Source organism: Podarcis gaigeae, assembly GCF_964106915.1.
Source record: "Podarcis gaigeae genome assembly, chromosome: 9".
Lineage (NCBI taxonomy): Eukaryota > Metazoa > Chordata > Lepidosauria > Squamata > Lacertidae > Podarcis > Podarcis gaigeae.
The window spans coordinates 24,293,918-24,320,950 of record NC_139685.1 but is presented as its reverse complement, the minus strand read 5'-3'; the positions used below and the strand labels follow the sequence as shown (position 1 = coordinate 24,320,950).

The following is a 27,033-nucleotide window of genomic DNA, read 5'->3' as shown; positions in this document are numbered from 1 at the left end:
AAAAATGCATTGGAAGGCCACAGAGATCCTAGCTTTAAAAAAAGCGCAGGAAGGCCGAACAAAGTAAATTAACCAAACCCCGGTTCAAATGAATTAGATTTGTGCACTGACTTGTAAAATATTCATGTAACAGGTATATTCCGTCTCCACTTCTCCCGGCTCATTGTATCTGTTTCTCTTTCCTTTTCTCTTTGCCCAGATACATCAGAGTCAATTTGCCAAGTACGTGGCAACTATCCCTTTTCATAACGTGTTGTTCTCGCTGTAATGTTCTTCTCTTCCACCTTTTTAATGTTCTTAAGTGTATTTTATGTTTATTTCTGTACAGTGAATCGTACCGTTGCATTAACAGCCAGTTTAGTTTGTTCTCAAATTGTCCAATGTGCAGAGAAGCCTATGTAGGATAGGGGAGACAGACTTGTATGGTGGTTCAAACTGCGGAGCCTGTTTTAAAATCCAATCTGTCTCTTAAAAGTTGAACACTCATAAAAAAAATAAAAAATGTCTGGAGAGCAAATTGTACAGCTCCTCCTTGGTTGGGGCCCTGCATTTAAAATGTATTGCATTTTGTTATCAAAAAGCCATGCAGGGAGAAAATGCCACGTCAGTGTAAAATTCTATTGTGGGTGTTTGCCTTGCGCAAGACAGATAATTCAGTACATAGAATTGTGTTTATTTTGAGTGTAATTCTTTCTAAAAATAGGGGTTTTTTGAATGAATAAATGGTTCACCAGTGAAGATCAGCGTCCACAAGCAAAAACCGTATTCGTTTAAAATGGAGACCCTCAACTTTTATGAAAGCCAGATTGAGTGGTTAAAAGATGGGGTTTGCTATAGGTGCATCTGCAGTCCATATGCTCCACGTAGAACAGTTTTCTAGGGAATTTATTTTTATTTCCACACAGATTGTAGTCCTTTCCCTTTCCCCTTTCCACAACATAAAAATAATACTAAATCTGTCCTGCTGATTAGTGGCAATGGTAGATCCAGTGTCTGAATGCTAACATTGGCAGTTGTTTCTTTAAAGTCTAATGTATTATACAATAAACATAACCATATCAGAGCATCTTCCTTTTCAGTGGTAACAAGCTGTTGAAAACTAAAACTTACTACTTAATTTACAAAGAAATTATACTAATAAAAATGTAGAGGGCAGATGCGATTTTTAAAATGCATCATTCTTGCCCTAAAGCTTGGCTTAAAATAAATGGTTGGAATGAGAGCTGAATCATTCTTTGTAATTGTTGCAACACAGTCTCTGTGGTATTATGGAAAATATATATGCAAAAACCAAAACACTTGTCAGCAATTCTTCCAAATGCAGAGAAAAGTTAGGATGTTCTCTAATGCTTTCTCATCTCTGTTAGTTTAATAGACTCAGGGCTTCATTTAAACCTTTTGGATCCCACTAGCCACTGTCTTGAGCTGCCTAACCTTTTACCTTGAGTTTGGAAGTAGAGGTCACTGCAAAACAAGTCAAACGGAAAACAGCCTGGCAGGATTAGAAGCATAGAATCATAGAATTGTAAAGTTGGAGGGGATCACGCAGGTCATCTGGTCCAATTCCCTGCAATGCAGGAATTTTTTGTCCAACGTGGGACTCGAAAAAATGACCCAGAGATTCAGAGTCTCATGCTCCATAGCCTGAGCTATCATCATTCTGTTATCTTCCTGCCTTAGCCTTAGCATTTCCCCCACTGTGCATGGTACCCCCCAAAAGGCTCTCAGATGTTCACTTAAACTGCCACTTGATTTATCCTTGGGGCTAGTCCAGGATACCTGCTTAGTCCACTGTGCATGAGTGTACCTGGTGGTGCATTTAATTGGGATTGAGCAAACTGAAATGTGTTGTTAAACGTGGTGCATTTGAGGACAGCTCCTTTCAGAATGTTTCAGAATACTAGCAACTTCTGGTGCCCGCATGTAATTTTTAGAAGCTCAAGGGCATTAACCTTATTTCCTGCATTTAGGAAGGTCTTGCTTGGTGTGTACATCAGTCCTCAGTATTGTTGGCACATTGGCTTCTCATTACCAAAACAGCCAGCCCAGCCTTCTTTTCTTAGAATTGGAGACCCATCATTGAACGAGTCCTGTATAACTGCAGGGAATATCCATTGCCCACAACTCACTCACTCTATGTGTGAGAAGATCTGGGACCTCTCTCATCACGTTGATAATAAAACATTGACAAACTTGAACCTCACTGGGAAAGTACCATTTATCTGTCATGTTTTTACTTAGGAGCATGGAGTATATCTCATGGATAAAATGATTTTTGATTTTGATTTTTTTAAAGAAGGGTCTCATGGCTTGGCAGTGGAACTGGTCAAGCTGTTAAAGCTGTTCACTCCCTTGATATTTTGTTAGTGGACAAGAAAGTTAGGGGAGCACTTTTGGCTATCGTTATACAATGGACCCTTGGGTTACGTTACCTTTGGGTAACATAACTTTCAGGTTGCGAACACAGCAAACCCGGAAGTGTATACTTATGGGTTTCACCGCACACGCATGCTCAGAAGGGTACCTCCAGTTATGAAGATTTTGGGATACAGCCGGATATACGCCTTGGAAGTCAAACATGCCATGGGGCTTCCACTGAGTGCAAGATCCTGAGGCCTACCTGTTGGCTGTTGAGTTTTTGGTTTTCGAACGTTTCAGAACTTGAATGGTCTTCTGGAACGGATTACGTTCAAAAACAGAGATAACATGGTACATTTTGAAACAAACCACCAGTACAATAAAATTAAATGAAACCAATGAACCATCTAAATACCATAATCTGTGCCTCAAATGCTTGGTTTGCTTTGGAATGTTTACACAACCAGTAAAGACCAGTAATTTTCCTAATTCAAAGACTCACAATATTTTTTTTCTTCCTGCCATTCCATTCATCATATTACTTGGCACTAGTGGGCTGCCCCTTACATGTTACATTTGTAAGCTTTGTGATGGCCATTACCAACAACCATTTGGGTGTGTTTGGTTCGTACTGACTTTCTGGTTGCTGTTCTTTCCCCCAGTTTCCAGTACAATGGAAAGCATTCTGGAATTTCAGTTCAGGTAGAATCAGAGGATTACTTTTTAAATTTACTGTCAGTTTTCTGTGTTGTCTGTATGGCATTGCTGAAGTGATAGTCACAAATGATACTTATTAGAAGTAATTAGTAAAAGGAGGAGAGGCGTATGGAGATCCAGAATTATTTATAGAGCCTAGATGGGAAATGGAGTATGGAAAATTGCACATTTTTAATAATACACCGAAGCAACAGTTAAGAGACATCAGGTTGATGCCATAAAGACAGACATGTACAAACTAAGAAAAAATGAGTTTAATAATAATAAATCAGGTTTTAAAAGCTGACATTCAGATTGTGAATTGCATGTTGGATAAGCACCAGGCTAGCACTTGGGATTTCAACTTAGAGGCTAATTACCAACACCCATATATTTGTAACCTAAGCATCGTATTCTGGTGCTTCAGATTCCCCTCACCCCTTGCAGGTCTTTGAGTTTCCCCTAGTCCTTCCCCCTTGCTTCTTGGTTTGCAGAGATCTGGTATGGAAAGAAGAGACTCCCATGTTCCAGCTCAGGGACTCTAAAAATGAGTATGCTATCTCTGAGTACCCCAAGTATGATCCTGGGGCACATAAACAACTGTGGGTCATAGGATGGTAGACTGTTTGAGAAAGCTCATGTAATCTGTATGCTCTCAGAGGTATGAAGGATGAGCGGACTGTAAGTGTACTTAATAAATGAATGAGACCATGAAGAAGAACTAACAAAGCATACAATAACTGGGATAGGATGGACCAGTGGTCTGACACTCAATGGCAGCTGCATTAACTGACTGGAATAGAAGAAGGAACTACATCGCTTGGTACATTACTTGGCAGTTATGGCCTCTCTGGTATCCTCCTCGTCCACTTCTAGGTAGTATCTTGGTACCACGTTTCAGGGTCAGTTTTAGTATAGCGTATGCAATGGCTTACATACAAGATATTGGTAAGCCTTATAGCAATCTGTTTACATGTATGCATATAATGAAAGAGAATTGATTCATACTGAAGACAATATCTCTTGTCAAACTGTGTTAATGTCACACTGAGCCAATGGTTTGGAACTCCGGCAGTTAAGTGCTCTAATGCATTTTACATTAGCAGTAGTTATGGGAAATCGTAATATCTTTATGCTCTGATTCGGTTAACTGTGTCCATTTCTTATGCTATAATTTTGTATGCACGTCTCATAAGTGATTTACAAACCAGAGACACTGCTTCTGTACATAGAACAGGTTTGCACCTGGATCCCTTTGTGTAACATCACAGGAGACTTTAATACTAGACAATTCAGTAAAGATTCCAGTATCTTTTTTAAGTTTTGCAATTATTTACCTTTCAGAGTCATATGATTTCTATCTATCTCTGAAATTACTTTGTCTTCCTTTGTTTTATGAATTGGTACATGGGCTTCCAAGACCTTTCTTTTCAGTGTCAATGACCAAATAGAATTTTTCTTGTTACACAACTTACTTGCTTAGTTCTCCCCCCCCCCCCAACAAAAAATACATTCAGAAGACATGGCATCTGAACGTGGATCACTTGAAAATAGTGAATGTAACTATTTAGTTCATCTTTCACTTGTGTATGTCCTAGATGTGAAGTGGTTATTTTCCAGCTTTTCCAAGAAGTGTAACATGATCATATACATGAAGATTGTACCCTCTTTTTTTTTCATTACAACAAGTGATGAAGGGAAATTGCTTGGGAAATTTTATTTCCACTAATGAATGGATAGATAAATATCATTAATGGCTAAATTCAGGTTTCTTTAAAATAAAAAAGTACACCTGCAGGTTTGAAACTACCTAATCAGAAAGTAGTGGATTTAAAGTTTCTTTTAGAGAAGGACAGACAACTATGTGCCCCTACATTTGTACCCTTGATTATTGAGGCTGAAAGCCTTGAGAAGACTCTTCAGACATTTGAGCATGAATCCAAGGGGTGGAAAGCCTCTTCTTGGCTGCTACCCCATTCCACCCCTAAGGACTAAAAAACCCTATACTTTTGTTTCGGAGAAGTGTATGGGGTGGCAGAGAATGGAGGTCTATGTGTGTGTGCCTGAAGACTTGAAGCAGGGAGACCTCTACTTGCCTCAGATCTCTTTGCAACAGTTCAAGGATCTCATATAACAGAGCACTTCTGTTTGAATTGGCGACCCATATACCTAGTTTCCTTAAAAATAGGTTGCTTCTTAGTGGTGTTTGATTCTCTCTTTTTATAAGAACATAAGAAGAGTAATGCCGGATCAGAGCAAAAGTCCACCCAGTCCAGCATTCTCTTTCCTTCAGAGTGTTGGACTAAATGTCTCTGGAAAGCTCACAAGCAGTGCATGAAAGTGATGACTGATTTCTGTGGTTGTGGTCTCTGGTATCCAGTATTCAAAGAGAGCTTCCCTCCCAGACTGTTACCAAAGCCAGCAATCTGTTGTACACTTTGTTCACTGTTTCTGCAGCTAAGTTGTTGCATCATCTTGCCCTTTCTCTTCTTTGGGCACTGAGTACAACACCTTGCCCTTGCTACATTAATGTTATCCTGGACTGAACAGCATGTACTCTCAATTTACTTTCTTTCTCGGTATTGGCTAACACACTTCCATAGTAAAATTGTTAATGGGTCATGCAGCAAAAATCTTGGATTAATGAGTTCGACTTGTTCATGGAGCAGGTTGCGAAGGGTGGTGGCCAATAAAACAAGGAGAACATTTTGACCTTGCTGGAGTAGATTGTGGTTAGTTACTTACTGAAGCAATTTGAGTCTTTTTTTTTTAGAGCAGTTGATTAAAAACCACTGATGTAAAGTCCTTAAAACATGCTGCTCTTCATTTCTTGTGGTGGACGGTCTGTAGGGTAGTTCTGTAAATGGTGTTACAACTGAAATCATTTCTTTTTAATAAAGTCAGTTGCAGCTAGGATTGTAGCTAAAATGAGAGACAAAACTAAAAACTAAAACTAAAAATCTTTTTTAAAAATAATAATTTGAAAACTGAATATACCACTCCAGCCCAAAACAATAGCACAATGAATACTGTGCCACAGAATGAACGGTAGCAATTGGAAAAGTAAAATGTAATGGGAAGTAGGAGGAGAAAAATGAATAACTAGCTGGTACCCTAAACAAAAACACTTGCATGTTATTAATGTTATTCATTAATAAGAGTGCAAAGAGTGCTTTTTGAGTACAAAACACTTAAAATGCCTTGCCTGAGGAACAATAATATTTCAAAAATCAAGAAGCTTTAATTGGAGCATTTGGTGTTAAAAGAGTCTGTGATTTGAGCAAGGGAATGTAGAAGATCTCATGTTCAGTGCTCAGCAGATCTAGTTAAAAAGGGTCGCAGGTAGCAAGCCTGGGAAAGCTCTTGGAGAACTTCCATCCTTCAGAATGGGCACTACTGGACTAGTTGAAACAATGGCAGTTGAGCCAAAGACAACTTCACATGTTGAACAACATATAGAGCCAGTTAAACTGGGGTCATATGACAAAAGCAAAGTGTATGCACCATGGTTCTGTCATATCAACTTCAGCTCTTGCCTGCTTCCATCCATCATAAGCATTTGAAATGACCAGCTGATACTAATTAACTTTGCAGAGCCAGAAAAGAAATTCTAAGATGGGTTGCACTAACTGGCACAATGTTGCAAGCTGTTAATATTGTCCTAATATTGCAGGGGTGTAACTTGTAGATAGGTATTCCTGCAAAGGCATGGAGCCCAAAACCTGTTACTATTTTTGCAGCAATTGGTAGCCAGCCATTAATCTAGAATGTTCTGTATGCAAATACTGATGTAGTCCCTCTTCAGATGGCATTTTTAAAATAAAGACCTGGTAGGTAGCCATCTGGCTGACGAGCCTACTTTGACGACATATTTTATGGTATACTTAAATGCTTGGATTCCATAGTTTTATTGATCTTCTAAACCATATGTTCAGATGCTTTAGACAAATTAATATTTTGATGACAATTCTTAATGTACCTTTTCACCTTGTGTTGGTAATTGATTTTTTTATTTTTTGGAAGGGGGGTTGCTGCAGATCTACAATAAGGCGAAAACATCACAGGCATGGTCAAAAGAAAAAGTACTTTTCAAATTGTTACAGGTGTTAAATCGCAAAGCCAGTGAGGTGCTATCTGTTAATATCATCTTCAGTGTGACACAATGAGAATCAGTTGTTCCCGGCTGCCATTGTTACAGATTGCATTTACCATAGGAAAGCATGTGGTTTTTGCATATTCATTTATCTGCTGTGGATCCTGCTGCTAGATTTTCCAGGTCTATCCTTAAGTTAAACAAAAAACCAGTGTGTATTTTGCCTGCATATTTTTTTTAGAACCATTCTCACATCCTCGTGTAACTATTTTTGATGAACAACTTGGATAAATACATTGAGGGGTCATTTATCAGATTTGCGGATGACACTGGACTGGGAGAGGTGACTAATGCTGGAGAAGATAGAATCAGGATTCATGGTGACTTTAACTGATTGGAGAACTGGGTCCATACTAACAAAATGAATTTCAGTAGGGCCAGGTGTCAGGCAGGAAGAACCAGCAGCACAAATATGAAATGAGGGACACTTGGCTTGGCTTCATAGGAGCTTCAGCAGTAGAGTGCAGCAGGAGAAAAAAGCTAATTCTATTCTAGGCTGCATCAGCAGAAGTATAGTGCCCTCATCAAGAGAAGTAATACTACAGCTCTATTCTGCCTTGATCAGACCCCACCTCAAGCACTTTGTCCAGTTCCAGGCACCACAATTTAAGAAGGATATTAACAAGCTGGAACATGTGCAGAGGAGGTGACCAAGATGATCAAGGGTCTGGAAATCAAGCCTTAGAACAGTTATGAGAACTGGATACGTTTAGTCTGGTAAAGAGGAGACTGAGAGGAGATATGATCAGTGGTGAAGCTGCATGCTCCACTACTGGAGGTGGAGAGCAGGCAGGGGCGTGGCGTGCGTTCTGGGAGTGTGGCACGCCGCCTGTGGGGCATGACACCTGGTGCATACGCGGGTGCATGACACGTGTCGGGGGGGGCCGCTGCGATGGCACCCTACCAGAATAGTAGTGCCGGGGGTGGTCCACTCTCTCCACACTCCCGTTCCTCCACCAGTGGATATTATAGCCATCTTCAAATATCAAAAATCACATGGAAGAGGGAGCAAGCTTGTGTTCTCCTGCTACACTAGGCTTCACTGGTGGTCAAGGCACTTGGGTACACTTGAAATGGCAGTAAAGCAAAGCATCTTGATAACACCAGGGTAACAGCGCTTAGTCTTGGTTTGGATTCCTTTGGAAGATTTTACTTTCATCTTACGGCCTTTTGTGTAATATTTGAGTTGATCTATAAATGTAAAAGTTGAGAGCAGGGCTCTTTTTTTCAACAGAAACTCATGGGAACTCAGTTCTGGCACCTCCTAGGTGGGTGCCATTGCCATTATAAGAGAACTTCATGGGGAGTTCTGGCACCTATTATTCTAGAAAAATAGCACTGGTTGAGAGTATGTGGAGACATAGTGTTACACTCCAGCAGACAGCTAAAGCAATGGCCCTGTTTCAGATCTCCAGAGAAAAGCACCCCACCCACACTGATACTTTTTCAGAGCCTAGCTCTCTGCTTCATTTTCTGTTTTTCTCCTGAAAAATGCTTCTATTGGTTACTACTCAGCTAGTTTGTTCTCCCTGGCTACAGTGGGGAGCAAGGGTGAGTCATCTTTTCCAACTATCTCCTATCATCTTGGGTTATGTACCTATTTGCCTGTTGTGTCCCGAACAAAGGATGTACCCAGCCTCATTGACAAGGGACTATTAAGTCACCAGGAGTACTCCTGGCTCTGTTAATCCTCTTCAGTCTAAACCTCAAGTTTTGCAGTGTATTAACATAGGACCGCATTTACTGAGGCAAGGAAATTGGTGCCCCAGACCCATAAAGTACTTTAAACAATGGTTTCGGGGGGTGTTTTTCTTCTTTGACTTAAATCCCAAGTCTCCGAGTTAAACCAAGGGTATGGTTTGAAGGCTGCATCTCTGGATCAGCTTTTGTTTGAAAAATGACACAGGAGATACCATCTGCATTATTTCTTTATTAAATTTGTTTCCTGACCTTCCTCCCCAAGCAACCCTCAAAACGTTATAACAGTATAATTTAAAATCAATTCAAAACATACTTAAAATATGCAGAAACTATGAAAAGCCATCTAAAAAAAATCAAGTACGTTTAGAACAGCTTAAAATGTATAAAATGTATAAAAGCAAACACATACCCTGCCTATTCTATTATATGCTTTGTAATTCTATCTTTAACAAATACTTTCCACCAGTTTTCTCAGAAAAGGCATTAAACTAGCCAGTGTAATTTCATAGTTTCTCCCTGGATCCCTTTCCAGTCCTTCCTAAGTCGATCATAGTGACTAGTTAACATTTTTGTTAGGTTTTGATCAGCAACCTTTTTCAGCCATGGGCTGGTCCACCATCCCTCAGACCATGTGGTGGGCCAGACTATATTTTGGGGGAAAAATGAACGAATTCCTATGCCCCACAAATAACCCAGAGATGCATTTTAAATAAAAGGACACATTATACTCATGTAAAAACACACTGATTGCCAGACTGTCCATGGGCCGGCTTGAGAAGGCGATTGGGCCGCATCCGGCCCACGGGCCTTAGGTTGCCTACCCCTGGCTTAGAACATCAACTCGTCGCTACTGTTGGCCTCTGACTCCCTTCCTGGAAAAGTTAGTACAGGCACAGGGATTTGACTTGTATCTTCTGTAAAGATAGATGCAAAGAATTGATGCAGCTTCTCTACAATCTCCTTTTCCTCCTTTGGCACAAATTTGACTCTCTTGTCATCCCAAGGTTCTACTGCCTCCCTAGCTGGTCTCCTGCTACTAATGCCTTTACATAATCTTTTGTTGGTCTTTGTGGGTGGTTTTGTTTGTTTGATTGTTTGTTTGTTTAGCAATGTGCTTCTCAAATTATTTTTTTAGCATCCTTATTGCCAGATTGCATTTCTTTTGCCAGAATTTGTGTTCCGTTTTGCTCCGCTCATTTGGACAAGACTTCCATTTTCTGAAGGAAGCCGTGTAACCTCTAATAGTTTCTTGACTGCTCATTAACCACATTGACATCATATTGGCACCGCTCGTACTTTTTCTGATCTGCAGTATAGATTCTAGTTGAGCTTCTATTATTGTGATTTTGAATAACCCCGAACTGTCCTTGGGAGATTTGACCCTCTTTGCTTTGCCTTTCAATTTTCCTTTTCACCAGATCCATCATTTTTTAGACATTTTCTCTTTTGAAGTCCAGTGTGACTGTGTTGGACCACTGTCCAGCAAACCATGTGGGTGCAACCTGACATTTGCAGCCTTTGTACAATGCAGGCAAGTTGCCATGCATTCAGCATACCCATCACAAACCTAATTATATCTCTAATGAACAAGTCACCCACTGCTAGGAGATCCCCACTCCTTGGAGAAGTATCCTTGATGTGAGGGAATAGTTGTTTGCCTCCCAAGAAATGGGTTCCTTCTACAGCAGGGTTTCCCTTGGGTCTCCAGTTGTTTTTGGACTACAATTCCCATCATCCCTAACCACTGGTCCTGCTAGCTAGGGATGATGGGAGTTGTAGTCCAAAAACAACTGAAGACCCAAGTTTTCCTGAAGACCATTTTCCTGTTCCTCAGAGTTATACTCTCCTTCCCCAAGCAGAGGAACTGGTACCCTGGGAATAAGTTACCACTGTCCAATTTATCAAAGCTTCATTCACCAATCCCTCTAACTTTCTCAGCTGCCTTGAGGGGACAGAGTTGTTCCTTGAGGATCAGGAGCTTATTGTACTGAGCACGCAGCCACAACCTCTGTCCAGGGGGCAGAGAGTCATTCGTGGGATATTGTGCACAATACAGAGCTCCCACCCCCTGCTGGTATTCTACCTGCATCCTTGTTGGTCTTGTTGAGTTTCTTGGATTTGGAGCTTGGAATTGGTTAGGCAAAAAAAGCGGGCAATGGAGAGTCGTCTGCACTAGGCTCCCAGCCCTGCGGCCAAACTAACACAGTTGCCTAACTGACATGGCTGGCCTAGCTGACTTTGTCCTGGGCGCTTCCCTCTTCCTCATAGAATAGGCTCATTTGCTGAGAGTGCTCTCTCTCTAGCCTGGAGTACTTCGTATTCAAAAGCAGAAAGCTTCCAGAAACGGGCCGTTTTATTGTCATCTGTGTATTGTCTCCCAACCTTACAGCAGAGAGAGGCATAGTGTGTGCAGTCACTATGTAATCCGACAGTGTTCTTTTCCCTGGTTCACAAGTATAATCCACTGGCAGATAGGAGCTTTGTCTGCTTAATAGAGGGCAATACGGTTCTCATTTCATTTTGGAGGCTTGGTTGTGATCTGGGAGGGGGGCATTTCAGATGAATTACTGAAGTGAAACAAAAGGAGAGTGAGGAAATGATTAGGAGAAGGGGCTTTTAAGTTTTTTTAAAAACCAGACCCTTTTGAAACTGCTGGTGGTTTTGGTAGCAACAACAGAGCTCTGCTCACCGCCACCTGTTCTTCCTTCCCATGGTCAGTCTAGGAAGGAAGAATGGAGGTAGTGCCTGTAATAGGTGCTTTAAAATAGGGGGGAGGGGGGAGAAGGAAAAGTGCAAGGAAAAAAACCATAAGGACTCCCTGATGCAATTGCAAGCCACCCGCTCCTGAAATATCTACCCTCAATTTGTCACCTCTGAATGGCAGAGGTCAATTGTTCCTCGCTCTGGATGGGAGAAAGATTGGGTAATGTGCCTTGTGTGTTACTATCAAACTCATCTTCTGCCTTCAGAAAATCTCTTCCTCTCAGCCTCTTACTAAAACTTAATTGTGATAAGTTTTAAGAAAAAATGGTGGTGCTATTATGTGGCTGTTACTGAAATTAGAATAATTCCCTATAAGAGTGTACTCAGATGGCTGAGTGCGGATCAGTTTGGAAGTGAAACTTGTTCCTTCAAAATTAGGGTAGTGGATTCTACATACAGTGGTACATCGGGTTAAGTACTTAATTCGTTCCGGAGATCCGTTCTTAACCTGAAACTGTTCTTAACCTGAAGCACCACTTTAGCTAATGGGGCCTCCTGCTGCCGCTGCACGATTTCTGTTCTCATCCTGAAGCAAAGTTCTTAACCTGAGGTACTGTTTCTGGGTTAGTGGAGTCTGTAACCTGAAGTGTATGTAACCTGAAGTGTATGTAACCTGAGGTACCTCTGTATTCGGGGGACATTGTAGGTATGCAGAAGGGCATATATTTGTGAATTAAAAGAAAATAACTCTTAACATTTAATTTTTTTAAAAAAACAACCAGAACTGAATGGAAGGGACCTGTGAGCTTTCAGATTGTTTATGGCAGTTAAGCAAGTTAAGCATATAGAGAGAAAGACTTAAGTGAAATCAGAAGTCATGCAAACTGTGTATGTGTTACAATCAAATCTATGGCTGGGAACTATGAGGCGCAGTGTTAATATGTGAGTTGAAAACACACCCACAGGAAAATGGGAAGGGAATTAACCTGCTTAAGCCCCTAAAAACTTGTAGTAAGTATCCTGGAAGCAGAGAATTTGAGTTGGGGGATGCTTTTTCTTCTCCAGAACTGCATTCTCTCAGCCCATCAAGTTTAGGGTCAGTAGCCCTCCAGTGCAGGAGGGAAAGTCCTGCAGCAGTTTGGTAAGGAAAAAATATATTTGACCCTTTTTCTGCCCACTCCCCATTCACCCACAAGAAGCCTATACCAGTGCTGCGAGACTATGGCTATCTGAAGCCATAGAGAGGGGGAGCACTTCTTAGAGTCTGGTGGTAAGCAATAGCCTATCATTTCAGAGTCTAGTTTTGATAAGTAATGGTAAGGATCTAACATAATGCTTCTACTCAGCAGTTTCAATTATCATTGGACAGCTGAAGGGATAACTTCCTTAGTCCCGGAATTTGTGGAATTTTCTTTTGTGAATTGCTACATTACGATCACAAGGTCATTATTGCATATCTGTTGTGACATTTACCTTTTTTAATTTGACAGTTGCCAATCATGATTTGTGGTCTTGGTCCACAGTTCCAGTTCTGAAGCTTGTCTCTCGTCCGCATTGCTGGCCTGGAAGCCTGTGAAGGGTTCCAGAGGCTGAGCACGCAAAGTAGTGGGTAGTAGTTGGGCAGATGGTGAAGCAGCTCAGTCTGCTCCCAAGGGACAAGTTATGCATATTGTGGAGCTAGGCCACCATTGTCGGCTTTACAGTCCCCATGGGACCCTATTGGTTCTTTCAGTCACCTGATTCCTCCTGAGATGTAATCTGCCACATTGCTATCCACCCATCTGCAGAAGTGGCACTGCAGAGCTGTTAAAATTAGGCCAGCGATTCCTGCTGCTTGCAGGGAATAAGATGCCTTGGCCCTACTGCCAGAGCCCCAGCTGCCTTATATCTAGTTTTGTCCTTGTGTATTTAATGAGAGATTTATTTACTGCATTCGAGTTGTGCCAGTAACCATTAAATGTTTGTTGGGAAAGTGATGTGATGCTTGACTGAAAGAGGGCAGAGTCTGACCCTGGTTGTGTAGTGGGGCCTCACGTCCCTGATTTTTCCTGTATTTGCATGTTACAAAATTGGCACTGTGCGCACAGCATTCAAAATTCGCCAGGCACATTTTGTATGTGGTTGTCAGCCACTTGTGACCAAGTGAAGATGCCCGAGTGCTAGGATGGCACCTGTTATTTCCAACATCTGGAGGTGCATGGCTGGGGATCCTTGGGTCTTGCCTGTTTTCACACACTATCAACACATCCTGTAAAATGCTATCTGCGGTATTTTATCTGAACAATTTTAGGAACCAAAAGGTTGTATTGAAAAATATGACTTTTGAGCCATCTAACCTGAAAATGGCAACTAGACATTCCATTTTGGCAATTGTAACCCTGGTTTAAGGAACCATTTGGTGCCTAGCTTATATATCTGAGTTTCTAATAGTGTACAGTGGTACCTCGGGTTAAGTACTTAATTCGTTCCGGAGGTCCGTTCTTAACCTGAAACTGTTCTTAACCTGAAGCACCACTTTAGCAAATGGGGTCTCCTGCTGCTGCCACACCGCCGGAGCCTAATTTCTGTTCTTATCCTGAAGCAAAGTTCTTAACCTGAAGCACTATTTCTGGGTTAGCGGAGTGTGTAACCTGAAGTGTATGTAACCTGAAGCGTATGTAACCCGAGGTACCACTGTATATGTACCATTTCTGTAGTACATAAAGCAACCCTTAAGATATTATTTTTATTTTTATGCATATTTGGTAACCTTTTAATACACATTTTTGTGAATGGGAGCCTCTGTGTGCCTGAAAAGATTACTTGCTCAGAAAAGCTTTGTAGGTCTATATTGCTATAATATCCTTTTCCAACCCTGCCATTCCCACAACGATAGTCCAGCAGCTTGCCAGTAAGATCTATAAGACAAGAAAGTTTCTATTAACTTGATAGTCCATTAAACAGAGACTATCTGAACTGGGGCTACCTCCTGGGACGTGCTGTGTTTTAAAATGCAGCACCAACCATTCTGCTTGTTCTTGATTTCAGAACCTTTTAGCTGAAAAGGTGGAACAACTTATGGAATGGAGTTCAAGGCGCTCAGTCATCCGCATGAATGGAGACAAATTCAGAAGATTTGTGAAGGCCCCGCCTCGCAACTATTCGGTGATTGTAATGTTTACAGCTCTCCAGCCGCAGAGGCAATGTTCTGTTTGCAGGTACGTTTATACCCTTGGAAGCAGAACTTTTTGGTCTTCTTCTCTTTTGATCATCTGCCTTCAGTCAATGTTTTCCCATTTATCAGTTCTTTATCAATTATGTAGTCAACTCACATGTTTGTGTTTATCTGTGAGATACAAGTGGAATGGTAATTCATTAGTTTCTATATTTAAAGGACATTTTATGCTCTATTTACAAATTGCAACAGTTGGGTGCTCTTTAATTTCAGGTTCTTTGGGTTACATGTTTGTGTACACACACACACACACACACACACACACACACACTTAAACACGACATTCATTATTTCACAAGTTGACTGACTGGTTTCTTCAGAGATCTTTGCCACAACTTAATACAATTTCAGGGCTTTTTGTAACATTCTGCAGCCTTCCTTCTATTGTTTCTACTCGGTAATTGCTGTGGAAAACGTTGCTCAAGTCTATTTAACGAGATGCTCCTTAAAAGTTGCAAATTTTAATCTGCAGGAGTGTAGATTGGATTATCTTTTTTTGTAGGGGAGATACAGCTCCATGCAATAACCTGTCAATTAAGCAATCTAAATACGTGGGCACATAAAGCACTGCTTTTCACGTTGCAAATAACTGAGCGAGAGCATACCTGTATGCCTTGTATACTTGCTGTTTCCCCTATAACACGTTGTTGTTCTTTTTAACTGCATATATTTTGTCTACACATCAACATGGAACCCAGATTCCCCATGGCACATACAAAAGTTCAACTTTTTTTCAAGAACACATATGTTTTTGGGGATGCCACAGGTATGCCCAATGTACAAGTATGCATGCAACATCGGAAACAGCTCTTAAGACATCCACTAAGGAATCACAGTTGTTACAACATTTGTCAAACTGTCAGTCATCTGTGGCTTTTCCATGAAGTTACACATTTCCTTTCCAGGACTCCTTGTTACTGTTTGGTTTCACAATCAGCTCCTTTTTTCCAGCATGTGAATTCTCAACAGGCCACTGCAGCTCTTTTTTAGAATGACAGGTTGGCATGATGGAATTGGCTTTGCAGTTGGAATGTGGCTTATTGTTGCTGAGAAACTGTATTATCCTCGGTGGGCTGAAGTTCAGGAACAATCGGAACAGCTTTAAATGGTTGCGGTTCTGATTATTATGCAAAATAGCCAGTAACACATTCCCTTATGTTGGTCTGTGCATAAATCTTTTGTTACTAGGATTTAATGCTGTACAAATATTGTCATTTAATAAGAGGATACCATTTACTGCAGTGGGGGAGAAAAGGGCTTAAGGTTCATCCCGCTGTATGGCATGGCAAAGACCCTGAACACGTCCCATTAATTTCAGTGAAATTCATTTCCAAGTAAATATTAGGACCGCAGGCTTAGTCATTTCTGCAGAATGCAGCTGGACATCTAAAATAAGAAACAATTAACTCATTGCTTCTAGTTCAAAATGTTTAAAACAAATGTGAAATTGAGATTTAGCTTTGCTGTAGGGTACAATATGAATTAAATGAAGCTGATGTCGCTGCACCTGAAAATAATAACATAAAACGGAAGTTACTCCAATCACCAAGTAATTAAAAAGCAGGAGCTGTACGTATAATAGAGAAGATGAATACAGAGTGCTGTGTTCAGTGCATTTTGGAGTTTTTGCTATGAACAACCTAATGGGCGGTATTCGACTAAACAGTTCTGCTAGTGCAAGCACTTTAGACAGTGCAACAGAACTTCCTCTCCCTGTGCTGCATCCCCTGAGTTCTGGGTTTCCCTCCAACCCTCCCTAGAAAATTTAGGAGTTGTATGGGAGTTCACTGTATGCCCCATAGTACCTTCACTAGTGGAAATGCTTAGTTAGATACAGTACTGCTGAATGCATCACTGACTGAAGCTACTCTTTTGTATAGCTCTCTTAGACAAGAAGTTGTTTTCAAAGTAATTGTACACCACATATTAATATAGTATTTCTCATATGAATTTTTCCTTTTGGAATCTCTGTACTTTTTTAGCAAAACAATTTTTTTTAATAAGCATGCAATATTAACTTTCTGCATGGAACTGCTCTGAAACAGTCATATTTGATCAATGCATAGGAAATATCAGTGGGCGGTTGTTGTTGTTTTTCTGTGTAGTTCATCCTTGGGCTTTTAGGTAATTCAGATACTGAGGATGCATTAAGTTGTGAAAAGTTCATAATTCCCTTCAACATATGGAAATATTTTTTAAAGTTTTCCTTCCAAGGTTGCCCAGAATACCTCTGCCAACAAGACACAGGATATATTTGGGGCTGAAATATGTAGCAGTGTGCTATTGTTTTAGTGGAAAGGATGTGATGTGCAGCTCTTTTTAGGAAATTGAGGCATGTGGTCACACCATTGGGTATTGAATACAGTGTATTGAGATTCTAATTTTCATTTTTTTTCCTTCTGAGAGTTTTGAGGCAGTATGGCTGGGAAGACAAATCTTGCATGTGGGTAGTGCATGTGGGAATCTTCAGAAGTCAAAATCTTTGCCATGTGTTCCAAAAAAAGGGGGGGAAGTGTGTGAGGGGAACAGGTGTTCATGCTCCCCCCACCTTCAATGTTCCTGCACACATCAGGCGTGCTCCATGTCTCTTCTCATTTTGAAACTGGAATGTCTGAAGGGGGGTTGTGAGCGCATTCAGTTGAGCGTGCTTAGATTGTGATCAGCAACCCTGACAGCTCAAGGTTAGGAGTCTCCTTCAAACTGTCCATATCAACATGGATGGAGGTCAGAAGACTGAGATTGGGCCTGATTCTTGCGCCTCCACTCCTCCTACAGAGTTCATGCCCCTCCCACACATTCTTTTGAATGCATGAACAGAGCTGGAGTGACAGCTGAATGGCTGGAGGACCAAGGCTTCAATGCTTCTCATTGATCCATGTCCCTTCTTGGGATTAGCACAAGGAGAATAAATTATGCAAATTAAATTGGCCCAGCTAATTTGCTGAACATACTCCAGGTACGAAGCACTATTTTAGTGCATTTGTTTTTTTGTGGAGATTTGTTAGTATACATCCATTCATGGCTGACTACGAAATGCTACAGGATTCCGTTTGAGCAATGTTTTTCTCATCACTTGTCAAGAAGTCAGGAAGTTGGTCCTTGGGTCATGATTCTGCCTACCATGATTTAGAAGTCTGCATTAATGGAGGAACTCAGAGCATTTGTTAAGTCTGTCCCTTATCATTAAATCTCAGTTGATCATCTCGAAGCTAATGATTAGCTCCATTACTTTTTCTGTAATGTAAGGAAACTAAGTGAAATTATCAGATTAGCTCAGTGAATTTAGTTGTTTCCTGTACAACTGTGTGGAAGTTTGATCATTAAAAAACGAGGTACCTCTCAAAAACATGTCAAATAAAGTGAGTCTAGTTTTTAGTCACTCTTTTATATGTTGTGTCTTCCGCACTTGATAGGATCTGAACAAGTTCTTCATTCTCTGACCCCTTTTGTGTGGCAATTCAGCTGCTTCCTTAGACCTCTTGGAGCTGATATTTTGCCAAATTCCTCCTATGCATCACTGTAAGGAGATTGTTAAGTCTTGCTTATGAGAACACACTGATCTTGGCAGGCTTTCCAAATGCCCCGAAGCCCAACTCAGCCACAGAGACAAGCCCTAGCTCTCCTCCCCTAGGTCTGAACTGATGGAGTGGGAAGCAGCGGCACAGGCTCATTGCAAAATCTGATGATTTGCCTACCCTTCATCTGAGATGGACAAGAGTGGGAGAATGTTTAATTTTCAAATGGTTCCAATGACAGCAAGTGATACGGCTTCTTTCAGAATCAGGATGATGTTGAGTTTTTAGGGTGTCTGACTAGACCAAGTATTCAAATCTCCACTCAGCCATGACTCTCAGCCAGTCACTGCCTCTCAGTTGTTGTAGGGATGAAATGAGGAGGGGGAGAACTGGGTGCGCCACATTGAGCTTCTTGGAGAAAAAGGTGGGATATAAATGCAATAAAATAAATAAATGCATTTAAAAAAACTTTTTTAGGCTCAAAGTCTGGAGGTTCTCATATTCTTCTCATTAGCCTGAAACAGCCTTCCTTCTTCTTGCATGTTACTTGCAAAAACCTTTTCAATTTTCTCATTAGCATAAAAGAAAATAAAAACACAGTTGCCCAGTAGTGAGCTCATTCTAGTTCTCTTAGGTATAATCCATGACTAGATGTATCACTTGAAAAGTAATTAACATGTTGCGTGCAAACTTGACCTTTATTTCAATGTATGTGAAACATGCATGCAGTGGTTTTCCCATTCATTCACATATTTTGGAACAGGTTAGATTGCATTCCTGTTTGATGCATGGAACTGTTCCTGCCACAGTCCTGCAAGGAAGCGTGGGCTTGCCTGTTGCTCACCAGGAGCATTGCAGCACCTATACATATAAGGCTCAGTGTATCAAGTAAGAGCTTAAGTGGTTGGTAAGAGCTAATAACTGATAACACCAAGGTTGCAGGTTCAATCCTTGTATGGAACAGCTGCATATCCCTGCATTGCAGGGGGTTGGACTCGATGATCCTCAGGATCCCTTCCAACTATACAATTCTTTGATTCTGTGGCCAATGATAAAGGTCAATGTTTCACTCTTGATAGCACTGGAAGTAAATTTAGAAGCTTCGAGGAGGATTGTGGTAATATTATTTCTTAGAATACTTAGTTGGGTGCACTGCAGCCTTCACCTAAAAGAAATAAAATATTGGCCAAACATTGTGAATATAAATGGCAAGAGTGGAAAGAGGATACAAATTAGTGTGCCACTCCTGCCGTTAAAAAACATTGCCTTGTTAAATTCCAGTTCTTCGTCTTTGTACCATTTCTTCTATTGGAGCGCTGCCAGACCGCAAGCAATCAAATTTCTTTCCATCATCTGTATGACTGCATTATGTCCACTGATTCCACTACTGTCAAATCCTGTAACCATGTGCTTCAGCACCAGAAGCAGGATCACATTCCCTTTGATTGTAAATCCTATGCCTAAAGCTTCCCAGTGTGGACCTTTTGTTTGGGGTTTGCAGGAAGCAGAATTTGCAAGGAACAGTCAGTGTGATTGTGGGAAGAATCCTATAATTAAGTGTGTCATGAAGACTATGGAAGCATGATGGGAAGCTACTAGACTGAAAGTGAGTTTGAGAGGCGAGCCTCCTTGGATTTTTCTAGTGCTGTTTGTAGTGTTTTGATCCAGTGTTTCGATATTGCCAGGGAGGGGGAAAATACACTTATAATGCAATCCTATGCCTGTGTACTTTGAAGTAAGTCTCACTGTGTTTTGTTTGACTTACTCTGAGGTGTAGGAGTGCTTGGGATTTCAGCCTGATGATGCCACCCTCCCACTTTTGCTGGGATAAATTATTCCAAATTTTAAAAATCTAACCTTAAAAAGATTAAAGCTATGGTTTTCCCAGTAGTGATGTATGGAAGTGAGAGCTGGACCATAAAGAAGGCTGATCGCTGAAGAATTGATGCTTTTGAATTATGGTGCTGGAGGAGACTCTTGAGAGTCCCATGGACTGCAAGAAGATCAAACCTATCAATTCTGAAGGAAATCAGCCCTGAAGGACAGATCCTGAAGCTGAGCCTCCAATACTTTGGCCACCTCATGAGAAGAGAAGACTCCCTGGAAAAAACCCTGATGTTGGGAAAGATGGAGGGCACAAGGAGAAAGGGACGACAGAGGACGAGATGGTTGGACAGTGTTCTCAAAGCTACCAGCATGAGTTTGACCAAACTGCGGGAGGCAGTGGAAGACAGGAGTGCCTGGCGTGCTCTGGTCCATGGGGTCATGAAGAGTCGGACACAACTAAACGACTAAACAACAACAACAATAATAATAATGTAACGTTCCCCAACCTGGTGCTCTCAAGATGTTATAGGACTGCAACTTCCATCAACCCCAATCAACATAGCTGATGGTGATGGGTGATGGGAGATGTAGTTCAAAGACATCTGGAGGGCACTAGATTGGGGAGTTCTGACTTGGGGCCAAATGCGTATTGATGTTTGCTTCTGTGTTGGTGCTCATGTAACGGATGCTGATCCCCTGTCTGGAGAGAATATGGGTGAAAGAACAGGGGACTTGATTCAGCCCTTCCTGCTCTCCTTACTACATTACTGATAACCTGCTTTGATCAGCACGTCTTCCAGGCCTGCCTGAATTGAGGTTAGGCACTGTTTTATGTGTGCAGAATCCCATCACTACACGCACATACAGCCATGTTGGGCCCAGATATTCAGATCTTATAAAAAGTTGGAGAAAAGTATCTTTGTTTTGGTCAGGTCCATCATCTGCCAACTTAAGCCTGTTCAACATCCTTAACAGAGCAAGTAAAGGAGTTTTCATCACATCCACTGACAGAATGTATTTATTTATCAATCAATCTGTTGTTCTGATTGGAACATTATTACTTGCTTGATTTTATCATTGTAACTATTTTAAACGTTTTTCTGACTGTATATGAAATGGTCAGAATACGCCCTGGAACCTTGTGGTGAAGGGTGGATAACGAATCTTACAAATAAAATAAGAATGTTCCCGTCTCCTCCCTTTGATTGTTCAGAAAGGGTCTTCCCTTTCACCTTTGGGCTGGTTGGGAATATTGTAAAATGAAGGAGAAGTAAGAACAGGAGGAGAAGGTAGTGGCATCACCTGTTAAGAAGCATATGGCAAGCTGGCATTTCCTCTTTATTTTCTGAACCAGAGCATCCTGACTCTTGCCAGCACTGAAATGTCTGCTCTTCGGATCCAGGGTAATGGTGGAAGGAGGTCATGTGTCACTGGTTCAGATTTTACACTTGAAAAGGAAGTAGGGGACATGGCAGTTGACCCTATCTTAATCTCTGTGTGTCTTCTGTATCAAGAAAGGCCACTTTTGTCTATACTTCCCCCTTCTTATTTTGATCCCAGTTCTCTACACACACACACACACACACACACACACACAGCTCTTCTCCAATTATATGACGTTTTCATTTTCACCTTCATGAAATTAGCACTTTACCATGCTGTGCAAGTGTGAGGAGCTGGAGTCAGTGTTGAGAACTGGACGGACTCCATTTTACGCAAGAGCCTCCTTGCAAAGCCGGTGCCCAGTGCAAGGTGAAAAACAGCTTGTCTCGCTCGGTGCCTGCTGGGCCTGCTGTCAGCCGACTATGTTCTTAATCACCATTCCAAAATGAGGGATGACTTGGCCTTTGCCAACTATTTTGCTCTTCACACTTATACTCTCACGCACGTGTACTTTTAATTTCTTCCCACTGAAATGTTTGCCTTTGCTATCTAAACTTGGGTTTTGCAAAACACACACACCAACACCAACTAGGGGTGCCAGCTGTTGACTGAGGTGATGCAGCTGTGGGCCTTTCTTGCAGTACTGCTCGCTTACATTATCTATGTTTGGCTTCCTCTTCTTCTTAGCTGCTGGTTGGTTAATAGTGTTTTACGGATTGTAATTGTTTTACTGATTGGTTAATTATGTAATATGACTAATGCTGAACCTGTAATGTTCTATTATGTTGTTATTTATTGTTTGCAAGCTGATTGGGGATTCATTTGAATGGAAAGCAGCACAGAAATACAACGAAACACATCAAAACAAAATATATGTATATTTCTGTTTGCTTAATCCCGAATTTTCTTTCCGTATATACATACATACATATATGCATTGATGCATCTATGGAAAGAAAATTGGGAATTGAGCAAATAGGAAATCAGTGGTATGAAGGACAGAAGTAGGTCTTGGCTGAGTCTAGAGGGTCTTATAACCTACTGTGTTCTCTCTCTCAAGGTGGCAGTGAGGGGCTGGTGAAAAACCCAGTTGGCATTTTGACTTAAAATGATAAAACGGTTGTTTCTCTTCAAAATCCTTTTCGGTTTTCTTTCAAGTTCAGGAAACAAATGCTGGACTAAACCTGTAGCTGTAGCTTACTTATTTTTGAAAAGGTTTGTACTCTGCTTTCTGATCAAATCTTTCCTCAGGAGGACTTATAACTGATGATAATCGTATAATGCAAGCATTGAATTCACCACTCCCCCTCCCCATTTTTTTGTAGGGCAGCCAAGAGGCTGTCCCTAGCAATCTGATGTGCTTGTCGCCACTAATGTCCTTCGGGGTCTTTTGTGAGCCCACCCAAGGGAAATAACAGCCCCTCTGGGGAGTGTGCTGCTTTATAACGCAATATTGCAGCTTTAAAAATGTTTAGACCCAGTTTAGTTATTCCAGTTTTGCAAATAACCGAACTGGATTTATTGGCCCTTGCAAAAGATTCACTAGCCCATTTGCACACATGTTTCTAATATGACTGTTTGTGATCTTAAAAAGGGATGGGCAGGAGGAATGCTACCATTGCCTGAGGACCAGTTCTACCTACATGCAATTAGGAGAAGAGGTTACTTAGAGGTCTGAATTACTGTCCCTTCTTGATTAGCAAATTGTGAATCCCATAAACAAAAGACAAATATTTTTGTCTATTCTTTGTGAGCAGCTTAGGGCAGAAATATATTCAGTGCCTTCTTCCTCCAAGGAGTTCAGGGCAGTGTATGTAGGCTTAGTCCATTTTATTCTCCCAATCAAGTTAAGGCTGAGAGATGATAAATTGCCCAGGTGACGGTCATAGCTGAGCATACTCAGGGAGCACAAAATGCTGACTGACTGCTGCTAGGAGAGGGGGCAGTGGAATGGTGTATTCAGGGAGGGGACATGGCTGGCTAGAACCCTGAACAGGAACAGCCAGTTCTTCAGCATTTTTCTTGCAGGCCATTACATTTCAATTTCCCCCAAATGTGAAATATTTTCCTACTGTTTATCTCCATGTCCCTCAGCCCCTAAAGAGGACATCATACAAAAATCTCTATGAATTTCATATAAAATTGGGTATACAGTCGTACCTCGGAATCCGCTCCGCTTCGACTTCCGAAACGGTCGACTTCCAAAGCGCAGCTTCTGATTGGCTGCAGAAGCTCCTGCAGCCAATCAGAAGCCGCGGAAGCCCCGTCGGACATTCAACTTCCGAAAGAATGTTTGAAAACTGGAACAATCACTTCCGGTTTTTGATCGTTCAGGAGCCTGAGCCAAGTTATGACTGTACAGTGAAGGAGAAATGTAAATCTAATATGGAGAGCAAGGGAGTCATTCTTTTAAGAGAAATGAACATAGCTATTTTCCTCTTCTGGTATCTAGATATTATTTCTGAGTTACATGCTAGATTTCAGTTTAGCATACCAATCTTGTTCCCCCCCCCCCCAAACATTGTGGCTTTTCTGGCTGACTTACATGTTCGTTGTTATTTTTACTGCATAAAAGCTTTGGCAATTTATTTCCCTCTTTCTTTGAGTGAACTGTATCTGACCCACTATCCCTTGCAGAAATGGTAAGATAATGAGCTTGAAATTCCAGAAAAGTTTGAAGCCTTTTGCAAAAGATAGTAAATATAAATTAATTAGCAGTAACTTTAAATTAGGCAGAGAGTTAATTAATAAAGCAACCTGAAAGACTGGCTAGGATATATTACCCAAGTGTAAGTATAGCTAAACAAGTTAAAGAGAATGATCAAGTTGGAGTGATGTGATGTGATCATTTTATTCATCTATTAAAACTTCAGAGTTTCTATTATAGTTGGTTTAACACAGACATGCCCTACAGTTATTACTTAAACCTAGGCAGGATTCATTTGATGTTGCTTGACTGCCCTCTACAGGCTGTGAATGAAGATGCAGCACCAGTTCATTAGGAAATGACAGATTCAGTGTAGCAGTGAGCTGCCTGGATTTCAAACCTTGCCCCCTAAATGGGATTTTGAAAGAAGGGAATAATTCTCGGCTCTCCAGTTGACAGCAAAAGCAAACATTTCAGTTTGCTTCTAGTCCAAATGAGTGCCCCGTGTCGGAGGCTGTGTTTCCTTGTGATCACAGTTTAGAAATATTGTTTTTTTCACCGGATGATTAGTACTGTGTTCTGATGGGAAAATGCACTTTTCTACCAAAATGGCATTCAGAATTCTATTTAGTTATGGTGTCTTTTACACTTTTATCTAGAGCTCTTCCAGGTGACCTGATGATTCAACATCTATCATGATTTGCTTCTGCAAAGCTTACCCAAGGAGGTTAGACTATGTTCGCTCTTGAACATTTGTTCTGGTTTGTCTGTTGAGAGATTATATGATGATGAGCATCCATCCTGATTTTATTGTATTTTGTTTATACATCTTCCCATTAGGCAAAAGTCAACCTACACATTTAAATACATTTCCCTGTTACTTTCCTAACCTCAAAAAGTCAATAAAAAACAAGAATTGGGTTTTTTGTGCTAGGCAATAAAACTTTTTAATCCACTTTAGTTGCACAGACCTAAATTTCCTGCAAGTGCTTGATCCCATCTCACAAAATACTGACTGTCTGGAGGCAACCCTGACTGTTAGTGATGATTACATTTATTGTACTTGAAGGCCAGTTCTGGGCCCGAATACACAGTTGCACTAAAGCAGACAGATAGTGGGTCTTTCTAAACCAAATAAACTGTAGCAGGAGAATATTCAGCACATAAACCCATCAATATTTTTAGTAATTAATCCCCCTGCCATACACACTTTCCTAATCAGTTGGCGCATTGCAAGCTAGACTAGTATTGTGCTTCAGATGGTGTTAGGTGATTAGATTTGTGATGGTGGCGCAGTCATCGAGTGATGCAACAGCCAAAGAATTTGTTTTTTGCTTTTTTCAGAGACAATCACGAACCTGGGGAGATTATTAGAAAGATAGGGTTGGAGACCAAATTTAATTTGTGAGAACTTATTGGGCAGATTAGGATCAGGGGGAATTTTCTTTTTTTTCCCTTTCTTTTTCTGGCAGGTATAATTGGTTGCTGATACTGAGAATAATTTACCTTAGTCTTGAAAATCAATCCACAAAAATTACCAACCAATAAAAGTTGTATCTAACAGAAGTGTTCTTTTTAAACAACAACAACAACTCTTATATCCTTAAAAGTAATGCTATAAAAACAGCTGTTTTCAGAAGTGACAGACACAGAACATGGTGTGTTATATCACTCCCTCACACCCAAAGACAGGAAAAACAGCTTTTTTCTTTGTCCATTTATCATGCCTCCCCCCTCCCGTAGTCCATTTCCTGCCTTTGCCTGGGACAGACGTGTGATATCCCTCCTGTCATTTGTCCTCAGTCTTGTACCTATGATGATGGTGATGATTAAATTTCCTATACTGCCATTCATCTGAGGATCACAAGGCAGTTTACAACATAAAAGCACATAACATAGTAACAAACAAAAACAATCCCCCTTCCAGTTTAAAAGGCCATAAATTGTTTAATTAGCCAAAGGCCTGGTTAAAGAGGAACATTTTTGCCTGTCGCCTAAAGGTGTATAATGATGGTGCCAGGTGAGCCTCCCTGGGGAGAACATTACACAAATGGGAGCCATTGCAGAAAAGGCCTGTTATTGTGTTGCCACCCTGCAGACCTCTTGTGGAGGTGGTACACCAAGAAGGGCCTCACGTGATGATCGCAGGATCATATGGGGAGTGGTGGTCCTGGAGGTATTGTGGTCCTGAATCACTTAAGGCTTTATAGGTCCAAACCAGCACTTTGAATTGGGCCTGGAAAATTATTGGCAGTCAATGCAGTTGGGCCAGGATTGGCATTATATGCTCAAACCCTCTTCCCCTGGTGAGCAACCTGTCTTCTGAATTCTGCTCCAGCTGAGGTTTCCAAACCATCTTCAGAGGCAGCTCCATGTATAACACATTGCAGCAATCTTACCCACGGGTTACCAGAGCATAGACAACAGAAGTTAGGCTATCCCTGTCTAGATAGGGGTACAGCTTTGGCTGATGGAAGACACTCTGAGCCACCTAAGCCTCAAGCGACAACAATGAATCCAGAAGTACCATCAAGCTATTTCCTCACTCCTTCAGTGGGAGTGTAACCCCATCAGAAGTAGTCAACCTCCCATCTATCTGGTCTAGGGAACTGCCCATTCCCAGTGCTTCTTGTCTTGTCTGGATTGAGTTCCAGTTTACTGGCTCTCATCCAGTCCATTACCAAGGCAAGACAACAGTCCAGCACATCCAGTGCCTCACCTGTAGATGTACAGGAAAAGTCCAGCTGGGTTTCATCAGCATATTGCTGACAACGTACTCCAGATAACCCCGCTCAGTGGGTTCATGTAGATGTTAAACAACATGAGTGATAAAATT

General features: G+C 41.1%; 1 protein-coding gene across 2 annotated transcripts in view; it reads left to right on the top strand.

The window, feature by feature from the left end:
- Positions 1-27,033, top strand: part of TUSC3 (tumor suppressor candidate 3) — a 123,797-nt gene that overhangs the window by 24,263 nt on the left and 72,501 nt on the right. For both annotated transcript variants that reach the window (XR_014568092.1, XM_083755875.1), the window contains exon 2: positions 14,639-14,808. Coding sequence is in view for 1 of the 2 variants with exons in the window: in XM_083755875.1 (XP_083612001.1) it covers positions 14,639-14,808 (170 nt within the window). In the remaining variant the exon portion in view is untranslated. The remainder of the gene's footprint in view (positions 1-14,638; positions 14,809-27,033) is intronic.